The 11,827-nt window shown below is 34.3% G+C and overlaps 1 protein-coding gene across 1 annotated transcript; it reads left to right on the top strand.

Annotated features, from left to right (window-relative positions):
• Positions 1-4,966: 4,966 nt before the first annotated feature.
• Positions 4,967-6,860, top strand: LOC139861892 (transcription factor MYB60-like). The gene is made up of 3 exons (XM_071850420.1): positions 4,967-5,135; positions 5,595-5,724; positions 6,055-6,860. The coding sequence occupies exons 1-3, from the start codon at positions 5,006-5,008 to the stop codon at positions 6,581-6,583; spliced, it is 789 nt and encodes a 262-aa protein (XP_071706521.1). The 5' UTR covers positions 4,967-5,005; the 3' UTR covers positions 6,584-6,860.
• Positions 6,861-11,827: the final 4,967 nt, after the last annotated feature.

The raw sequence follows: 11,827 nt of genomic DNA, 5'->3' as shown, positions 1-11,827 counted from the left end.
GTTAGTCGACCTATAAACAAGGCACTAACTAAACCCGTTCCTGACCCGTAATCCTACAAGTCCCGCAACAAATTACGCGCACACAAAAGTCTAAGTCTAGGCACCTATCTCAAGTCACCTAAATCCCTTAGACCATGCTCTGATACCACTTGTAACAACCCAAACCATACCGCGTATAAAACCCCGTTAAAATTTTGTGACAAAAAAAAAAATTGCTGAACCTGGCTGTTGCGCGGCGCGCCCAGCATCTGCGCGGCGCGCAAAATGCTGCTGGGCAGCCCGCTGTCCCGAAACACTTTAAATACAAAAATGTTTGACCCGCTCCCGATGTTTTTAGTCCAAACGCTTTCAACCATACATTAATATATGTAAAACTAGCACATAACTAAGGTTTGAGCGAGTTTTACAAAGTAGGGCCCACACGTGCCCAAATTACCCTTTAAGTATCAAAATACAATTTTAGACCGTAAGACTCTTAATACAAAACAAAGCCGAGCATGGCGATTGGGGATACGCTACCCAATCCTAATAAATCCAAAAGCAAGCCTTCTATGCAAACTATGCAAGTCCTCTAATCCTCGCGCTTACCCGAGCCACCAATCCACATGCGATCTATAAAAAGTGTCAACAACGAGAGGGTAAGCTAACGCTTAGTGAATGATAATATACTACATACATATATATGTATAAAATGAATACGCCACACAAAACAAATACCGCATACCGAAGCATCCAAGTATAAAGCATCTACACTAAGCATACTGTACGATCTAAGCAACGAGCTAAAGATACAACAACAATAAGAGTCCACCAACGACAAAGTGAACATCGCCAAATAGCTACACCCGGAGGGTTAGCTACAATACAACAACACATTAATATATAAACAATAATAATAATGCACAAGGTTAACCCCTTAACCTCAATCACACGAACATTGGCCGAACTACCCGAGCCTTGTGAATTCGCACAACCCGAAATTCACTTCTCAACCATAAGATGACCGAACAACCCGAGTCATCGTGAATCCGCACTACCCGAGATTCACTACCTCAAATAAGGTGACCGAACAACCCGAGTCGCCATGAATCCGCACTACCCGAGATTCATTTCACAATACTAAAACCCACGGTCACGGGATTATAAAATCCACCACACAACCATATCAACCCTTCGCCATTAGGGTTATAACAACCAAATCACAACCAAGTGTGATAACGTGCACACAAACGTGTACTTCGCCAAAGATGGTCAACCAAGACGCACAAACGTGCCAATTGGACTCATACACAAGTCCTTCAAATCCACCTATATGTGAAGTGAGCTCTATAACCGAGAATCACTTCACCCGACCCGCACTCATCCTACACATACATATGCATATAGGATATTATCACTCACCTTGAAGTCTTGAAGAAGCTTCCAAGTGAATCCGCGACTTGCCAATGGAAGATACCTATTCCATTATCACAATTACAACAATACAATTAGGATGGATTTATAAACCACCCAATTCGACCCTTAGTGCAAATTCGACCCAAATGCACTTCCAAGTACAAACCGTACCCAAACCAACCAATAATCACTAACACAAGTGAGAATGGTCATAATATGCCAATTAAACCCGAACACAAGTGCCAAACACGTGTCATACCCATTTTGACACTTAAACCCTAATTTTGACCCATAAAGGTCAAAATCTCATCCTTTACAAGTTTTGACACCAAAACACATTTAACTCGGTTCTATACTTCAACTTAATCCATTTTAAGTTTATAAACCTCATTAAATCGCCAATCGGGTCATAGTCACCACCAAACCCTAATTTGACCCAAAGTCAAAGTTAGTCAACCAAACAACCTCCAATGGGTTCCAATACTTCCATAATCGCTAACTAAAGTGATTAAACTAAATTTCAAGTTCTAAACATGGCCAATTTGTTCACCAACCCAAAATCCACCAACAATTAACAATAAACCCGATTACTAGCATCACTAAACCCATTTCATCACCTAAAAGGGTATTACAACAAATTAACTCAAAACCCTAACTTGAATATCAAATTAAATAAATGAAATTCGGAGTTTGAGCTTACCAATACTATCACCGCGTAGCCGAGAACGAAAGGAACAACTTTAAAACCCGAGACTTTGAACGATTCGAGCTTCTTCTTCACCAAAACCTCTAATCTCTCTCTAGATATTTGGAAGGGATGAATGGACATGAAAATGATCCAAAACTGATCCAAGGTAGCTAATATGGCACACAAATCCGGCCCCATGTGATTTTACCCTTTTACCCCTCATTTAATTTAAATAAAAACAAGGGAGTTCTGTCAGCAGCAATCGGCGCGGCGCGCCCCTACCCCGCGCGGCGCGCGGCCTCTCTGAAACAGATTCTTTTTCATTTTAAACTTTATATAAATAATCCGCGAAACCCAATCTCGAATGTCTTAATACACAAACAAGCAAGATAAATATTCGGGTCTTACAATTTGTTGAACATCACCAACGTATATTACAACTACATAGAAGATTGATTGGAGAATTCATTGAAGACGACATTTTACCGATTATCGAAAATATATTATCACATTTTTGTAGCTTATATAATATGAAAAAAATTTCAACAAGAAAAAGAGTTATGACATTATTCACAATTCACTATCATTTAACAAGAATAACTACATTGTCGAATATGTGGGAAAATACAACGAAGATTTGAGATAACCATTCACAATTCTTAATTCAATCGTCTAAAACTACATCACGATATTGGAGATGATTTATTTAATTTGAATTATAATTTTGTTTTGTTATTTTGTTATTTATTCGTTAATACATTTTGAACTTTAAAAATTTGAATCCCCTATAAAACATTTGATTTAATGTTTATCATAGACTTAATAATAGTTCGTTAGTATATTTTGAAACTTTAAAAATTTCAAGCCCCTAAAAAATATTTGGTTTAATGTTCATCTAAACATAATAATAGTTTTTTAATCATATATTTAATTTTATAGCTTAAAAAATTAGATCCTTCGAAAATCCCGCGAAATCGCGGGTCTTTAACTAGTATATATATATATATATATATATATATATATATATATATATATATATATATATATACGGATTATATATATAGTTATTTCTTTATTTACAAAAAAAAATCTCGGGGAAAAAATTATTTTTTTAACAAAATAACACAAACTTTTATATAAACTAGAAAAAAATTCGTCAGCGCGTTGCTGTGGTTGTATTCAACGCGCGGTCCAATTTAGATATATGTTGTTTGGTATCTAATATATCTAATATGTTGAGTTGTTTATTGTACGTGTATGTATATGTATGAAATATAGCCCGGAATATTTAGTGTTTTTAACGATGTCCGTTTCGCGCGAAGTTAGTCCTGTTGTGTTCGTTAGTTTTTTTCGAGTTGAACGGTGATTTCGGAAAAATTTAACTCGCACCGAGCGACAAGATAGGGCCCGTTAAAAATTCGGGTGAAATTAGTTTCTTTTATGTTAATAAAATTATATATTTACGCTTTCTACCCTGAAAAAGTGTAAAGTTGAGGGACCGTTGTGTAAATTGAGCCGAATTTGAGAGACCGTTTGTAGTGTGAACGCAAACTCAAAACGACAATCCGAAATAACTAAAACGACGAAGGTTGCCACGCGTTTTAGTATATAGGTATAAAATATAATATAATATAATATAATATAATAATTAAAGTGATTTCACCAAAGTGAAAGATACAAGAAACAAGTTATACAATTATGTTTGGCAAGAGAGAAATGGAAGATTGTTTAACAAGCAGAATAGATCTTGTGATCGGCTTATTGAGGTCGTTATTGCGATTGTGTGTTTGAAGTTAATGACTTTAAAGTGGAAGGATATCGAAGATGAAAAACATGTGGCGAATAGTATACTCTGTTTAGTGGTTTGTTTTTGGTTGTTTTGTTTTGGTTGTTTTGTTGGTTGTTTTGTAGGTGCGTTTGGCAACTGTGTGTTTTATGTTGACGTGGTTAAGATTTTGAGAAAGTGACTGTCTTGTTGAAGGTCGTAGAGAAGGTATTGTTGGTGTATTATATTCTTAAATAACATATAAATAAATAAAAATACGTAAATAATTAAATAAAATAGTTGCACAATTTAATAATTCTTAAAAGCATGAAAACTAATAATTTAATAATTCTTAAAAGCATGAAAACTAATAATTGTGAATTTTTGAAAGATAAAAAAATTACATAAAGTTAAAAGTTGTAAAATTACCAGTCCTTGTCCTCGGAGTCTTAAATAAATTTAATGTAGTCTTTAAAATTAAGGATGACGAACCGGGTGTATGTGATATCCCGAACGCTAAAAGATTCAAAAACGAACCAAGTGAGTGATCGTTTGAGCATGACTTTGGCTACAACTCTTGTTGATGATATCCTCATAAAATGATTCAGGTTCAAACATCACTAGTAACATATATTAAAATTATCAGACTAATGAGTTGAAAAAGATTATAGGATAACCCGATTAGATCGCATACATATAAATAAAAATACGCATATTCCCATCCACAACAGATGAAATCGTATCAATTAAACCGTTTTATCCGGAACAAGAACAATATTATTTGTTTATTCGTTTTCAAAGTATGATAATTAAGTAAAAAGTTAACATTAACAATGAACAACTAATATTAAAGGAAATGGAAGTAACTTTTAATGGACTAGGTGGTGTGGCATGTGACCATTAAAAGAAAGAAAAAGATGAAAGACCTCTTCCTTCTGACTTTGGTCACCCAATTGACTTGTGACTTGAATTAATTTTCACCTACTTCTATATATAAATCATTGTTAGAGGTTGAAACTGTATATACCTCAAATGATAGGGGTGTAAAAAGAAATTAATACAAACAAAAAAATCTTTTGATTCACTGTTGTATAAATATACATCAGCAAAAAGATTCAACTGTTTTTGAGAGGGGTGCATTGGTGCTTGGTTAAGCCATGAGACCACCATGTTGTGACAAGGTTGGTATCAAGAAAGGGCCATGGACCCCTGAAGAAGACATCATTTTGGTCACTTACATTCAAGAACATGGACCTGGTAACTGGAGATCAGTGCCAACTAACACTGGTAAATCAAACTTTTGATCACTCTTTGTTCTGTTTCTTAATTTTTGGCACATCCATGAAACTTTGACCGCCACCTTTTCGACCTATGTAAATTCCTCCATGATCATCAAAATTTGTTGATTTTTTAGCTACAATTTACTACTTGAAATAAGTGTGTGTCACAATGATAGTTACTATATTTAGTCATCTTAAAAAATGTTGCAATATATATAACATACATACACCGTGTAGCGGTTTCAAACAATCAAACCAATGCATATTTGAATTGCCAGGAGACTCGATTTGTACTTGTTAATCAAATAATGAACACTTGATTAATTCCAGCCTATACTTGTACCATTATTTGAATCTTACAACTACATTCATCTATGATCATTGTTGATGCATATTCTTATATTTGCTAAATATGAATAGTAAGTTATGGGAACTGAAATTTAATCTGATATTATGAATGTGTAAGGTTTGTTAAGGTGCAGCAAGAGTTGTAGACTGAGATGGACTAATTATCTAAGGCCAGGAATCAAAAGGGGAAACTTCACTTCACATGAAGAAGGAATGATAGTTCATCTCCAAGCATTATTGGGTAACAAGTAAGTTTAATTCTTTTTATGTGTTTTTTTATTTCGTACTCGATCTTAATTGGAATAGGTGAAGTTTATGCTTCAATTTTTGTTAAAAAGGTGATATTTATAATTTATTGCTATTAAGATAGCCTAGTGTTTGGGTCATGATTTCCTAACAAGAGGTCACATGTTCAAACCCACTAGCAGCATATCAAGGGAAGAGGGTCGGAAACGGTCACGGTAACCGGTTAAGCCGCTTACATCTGACTAAAAAAATACTACCCTTCTAAGGGTGGTCTGAACATGGAAAACCATGTATGTTTACCTAATTACTTATTTGGCGCTTGAATTTTGCAGATGGGCTGCAATAGCATCGTATCTTCCGCAAAGAACGGATAATGATATCAAGAATTATTGGAACACTCACTTGAAAAAGAAGGTCAAGAAGCTACAACAATCATCTTTCGATTCAGAAACCGCCACGTCAGATTCAACTTCGAAGGTACACACTAGCAAAAGCGAGCCGAGCATGAAAAACATAAAAAGCCCTACCAACATTTACGCGTCAAGCACGCAAAACATTTCAAGATTATTAGAAGGATGGATGAGGTCATCTTCATCGTCATCGTCTACTTCACATAAGAAACTTGTGTTTCCGGAAATCAGCAAAGGACTTGTGGAAAGCGTTGAGATTGAATTCGAATCTGATCTTTCGTTTGATAATGGCTGTTGGGACAAGATAATGAGCGGCGATTATTATCAAAAAGGTCAGTATAATTATGATGAGAAGGCAGCTGCATGTATTTTGAATGAAAAAAAGCTTCAAAAACAAGATAGCCTTAGCTATCCACCTTTGACTTTCTTTGAAAAGTGGCTACTGGAATGAATCTGCTGGTCAACTAGAGAAAGTAATCTAAGTCTTCGGGGTTAAAATTCTATTCCGAACTGTTTCTTTTCCGCTTTTACGATTCTTAAGTTTCTGTTAAACTGTATGTAATTCTAATTAAGTGGTAACCAGAAACATTCTGCTTGTTCTTCCTAAATGCTTCCCATCAATGCACCAATAAAGTCGCATAGTATTTATGTATGCATGTAGAGGTACCATTTCTGTTAAACAACTTATAAAAGTGGTGAAGTTGATGTTTAATTTCGATGTTTGATATAATTTAATTTTGGGGAAAACAGTACATAGCTATTTGAATTGCTAGAATTGCATGTACACCATGTTCTTTTTGGAGAATCACTTAGCTAGTATAGTGATGTGTATACTTAGAAAAATAAACATTGAATGTTATATGTGTTCGTATAGTGTGTGTACGGTTGTCATTACTTCATACGGTAATTGGCGAGTGATTAAACTTGTATCCTGTGTTAAAATACCAGTGTTGCAAAAATGGATGAGTGATAGAACTTGTACCTTGCCTATAAATACCAGTATTGCAAAAAACGACTGAGATAGGTAAGTAGTTGGACATTGTGACCGCCCGACCGGATTTAAATAAGAACACTTAAAAAGTTGGTCAAAGGTCAAAAGCCGTGGCAAAGTCATAAAACTCGAAGTCGGTAAAAGTTGTGTCGTAAAATTAGGTTTTGTTCATTCTTTTTGAATAACTGCAATTACAAGCACAAGAGATAATTAATTGTTTATATTTACGTTTAAAAGTCAACGTTGGTCAACGTTCGACAAGTTCATGAATAGTTCCAATTTTCAACTCGACTGACTAGCTGCTCCAAGGTCCCAACCAACTAGTTTTATCTCGCGGCTTTCACAACCTTCTAATGTAAGGTGTAACTTTCAGTTTGATTTAATCTTTTTTTGACCAAATGATCAAGGTCGTCTCATTACTTTTGAAGGCCTTGTGCGAGATATAATATGGCCCCTCATAAAAATTAAAGTTTTTAACATCATCAACATCACGTTTTATCAAATGCCCCAGTTTTCATGTCCGTTTAATACAAATCAAGGATCACACGCCCCAGTTTGTTTAACCCGTTTTATAAAACGGTTTGTTTTTTGAAATTTTGGGCCGTGTGCAATGGCCTGCAAATGATATAATCACAATCACAATTCACAATCAAATAATAAAGAATAAATAAAATGATATAGCAATTAGCAAGTGAAAACTGTGGAATTGAATGTATGTATATATGTATACAGTTGTAAAATATCTTCACATGTAAAGTCTTAAGAAAGTTTGGTACACGAGATATGTAAGAGTTAAAGTATAGTCATGTGAGTACGTACCAAGTAAGCAATTGGTAATAAGGTAGGTGTAAATTTATGTGCATATATAACTTAAGATGCATCACAGTAATGTAAAAGGTAAACCAACTTAACTTCGCATTTTCTATTCCTTGCTTTGCTCCCATTTTATTACATACTTGGCTTGTTGGTGCTATAAAGATTAATATACAACAAACCAACTTAACTCTGCATTTGTATCTTGAACTTTCTGGCACCTTCGAAGAATCGAAGCCGACTAAAAAATTACTACGCTACTAACTTGATAACTAAAAACACACCTGGTTTTAGGGGTTTGAAACCTAGTTAACCTAGATGATTGATCCCGACATCGATATGTATTAAATATCATTTGAAGATCTTTGTAGACATTGTACAATACCATATATGCATTCAGGGCGGACCCATATTGAATTAAGTGGTAGCACGGACACCACTGAAATACGCGGTGTAATGAAATTTTTTTGGGGTTTTTAATTAATGACACCAGTGGAGAGTGTAAATATTTTTTTATGACACCACTAAAATAAGTCATCTAATAGAAAAAAATTTGAGTCTTTAACCAGTGACACCACTGACTACCATTCCTATATCCGCCACTGATGCATTGTTGTGGTGTTGCACATTAATTTTCTCGAAAATACAGCTAAGACGCATGCCATATTGATATTGATCGGTAGAATTTGATAGAGATAATGTGTGCATTAAACTTGCTACAAAATGAATTTTAGATATATTATTAGGTCTATTTATTAATTTTTTTAATGTCACCTAATGGAAAAGGGTTGAAACGGTCACAAATAATACAATTAAATTAGCTACATCTTAGTAAAAACCTCATCATTTTCAGTAGTTTGAACATAAATAATATTTTCGTTTTCGAAATTAAGATGTTTGCAATTATAAGATGACATGAGTGGTTGACCATTCTACCATGCTATAACAAAAAGTCACGATATGTATGAAAAATTAGCAGTGTAGATTATCTCATTGATTAAGGTCATGATATCTTTACAAGTCGTCTCAGCCAATACAGACGAAGGTTTATGTAATAAAGGGTAATGAATAATTAGGTTAAGTAGTGTGTGTGTTCGTCTGAATAAAAATTCTTACATTCCCATGTAGATTCATAAAACCTTATTAATGCCTTTTAAATTTAACTTGTTAGGGCTTCTTAAACCACATGAAAATGAAAAGAAAAAACAAAAAATTGACAAATGATCCGATAAAAAATTGAAATATCACTGATATTTAGTATTAGTATATGATATATATTAATAAATATAGCCTATAAGTATCTAAGAATCATGTTATGATTAATGAACATCGTCTTAACTTACAACAACAACAAAACCCAATCTCACAAAAGTGGTGTATGGGAAGATAAGATGTAGACAAATCATTCTCCTATTCTAAAATAAAGAAAAAGTCATTTTTCCACCTAGAGTGAGAAACACCCCAAAAGGAAAGAAAGTCATATCTCTCAATGTTTTATGGCTCCCATTGCTTCCGAATAGACTTTCAGCCAATAAGTAGGTTACAACAACAACAACAACAACAACAACAACAAAATTCAATACCACATAAGTGGTGTATGGGTGAGGTGATAAATAGACAATTCTTGCCCTATCCGAGAATAAAGACAAGTCATTTCTCCACCCAGAGTGAAAACACTCTCAAAAGTAGAGAAAGTCATCTCTCTCTATTTGACGGATAGATAGATTGCTTCCGAGTGGACCTCCGGCCAATAAGTAGGAAATTTTTAAAAAAAAAAATAAAATAAAAATTGAGACGTCATGAAAATGGTACAATCAAATTTCCATGGCTTTTAAATCATGCCTGAAATTTACTTTAGGCTCTAAGAGTCAGTCAAGTCGCCAATATATCGACGTTTATTGTCTACTCAATAACTAGATGCCATGAAATTGGTAAAATCAAATTTTCGTGGGTTTTAAATTCTTCTTGAAATTACTTTAGAGTTTAGACTCTAAGAGTCAGTCAAGTCGCCAATTAAATTTTCCAATAAATAGGTTAAAAATAAAAAAAGAAAAAAGAAAATAAAAAAAAGCAAAAAAGTGTGAGACTCCATGAAAATGGTACACTACTTGAAAGTACAGCCCCGCCTAGCCTAGCCCAGCCCAGCCCTACTCAGTTGATGGGTCACATGGGCAATGACACATGGCAGCATGTAGTTAGGGGCAGCTAGTCCAGTTTGATTTTTTAGCCCAAATAAAAAAGATTACATAGATATATTTTTTGAAGTTGAAATAATTCAACGAGAAAAAGAAAAGCTATAACATTAAAAAAATCAAATATTTAGATTTATTTCTTTGGCCCATTATTAATAGAAGTGTTATAATTCAGTAGGCTTATAACTACCTTTAGTGGTTTGATTCTTGATGTTATAATTCAGTAGGCTTATAACTACCTTTAGTGATTTGATTCTTGATTAAGAATACTAATAATGAAGTGTAAGAACAAAGATGATAATGGAGAGAAAGAAAGAAACACTTTGTAAGTGTGAGAAATGGTGCAAGTTTAATGCTTGCATTCATGAGTATTTATAGCCTAAAATCTCAATATAAAAATACATACTTTGTGTACCAAAATTGACTATATGTATACACCAAAATTGACTATCCATATCTATATTATTATTATTATTATAACACTCCCCCTTGGATAGCAATTTTATTTTGTTGAAGATCAACTATAAATTACTGCCTCGTTAAAAACCTTGCTAAAGAAAACCCAGTGGGAAAAAACTTTAGCTAAGGGAAAAAGAGTGCAGCATGGAGTTGACTCCCCCTCAAGTAGACATCGCTTCAGCTGTTACATCTTTTGAACATGTCTCATGCCAATGTTATGAACGTGTGTTCTGAAAATAGCAGTTGGAAGTGCTTTCGTGAAAAGATCAGCAGAGTTTTTGCTAGATTGCACATATCTCATTTCAATCTGGTTGTCCTTAATGAGATTTTGAGTGTATGAGAAGAATCTAGGTGGTATGTGTTTTGTTCGGTCACTTTTGATATACCCTTCTTTCATCTGTGCTATGCAAGCTGCATTATCTTCATAGATAGTTGTTGGACTTTTATCGCGTTCTAGTCCACAAGAATCAGTAATGAGTTGTGTCATTGATCTCAACCAAAAACATTCTCGAGTAGCTTCATGTAATGCAATCACTTCGGCATGATTTGACGATGTAGCAACAAGTGTTTGTTTTTGAGAACGCCATGATATTGCAGTACCTCCATTTAGGAATACATATCCAGTTTGAGATTTAGCTTTATGTGGATCAGATAAATAACCTGCATCTGCATAACCAACCAAATCTTGTTTTGATTCGTTAGAATAAAATAATCCTAAATCAGTAGTTCCTCGAAGGTATCGAAATATGTGTTTGATCCCATTCCAGTGTCTTTTGGTAGGAGCAGAGCTGAATCTTGCTAACAAATTAACTGCAAAAGAAATGTCAGGTCTTGTACAATTTGTAAGATACATAAGAGCTCCAATTGCACTAAGATATGGTACTTCTGGTCCAAGAATGTCTTCTTGATCTTCACATGGACGAAATGGATCAGCTTCAACATTGAGTGATCTAACAACCATAGGAGTACTTAATGGTTTTGCCTTGTCCATATTGAAACGTTTCAAAATCTTTTCAGTATATGTTGTTTGATGTACAAGTAAACCATTAGGCATATGCTCAATTTGTAAACCAAGGCAATACTTGGTTTTTCCGAGATCTTTCATTTCAAATTCTTTCTTTAGAAGTTGAATGGCTTCATGGATCTCTTTATTTGTACCTATGATGTTAAGATCATCAACATAAACAGCTATGATCACATATCCGGATGTTGTTTTCTTAATGAAAACACAAGGGCAAGT

This window comes from Rutidosis leptorrhynchoides, chromosome 8, assembly GCF_046630445.1.
Source record: "Rutidosis leptorrhynchoides isolate AG116_Rl617_1_P2 chromosome 8, CSIRO_AGI_Rlap_v1, whole genome shotgun sequence".
Taxonomy (NCBI): Eukaryota; Viridiplantae; Streptophyta; class Magnoliopsida; order Asterales; family Asteraceae; genus Rutidosis; species Rutidosis leptorrhynchoides.
This window is presented reverse-complemented; position numbering and strand designations above follow the sequence as displayed.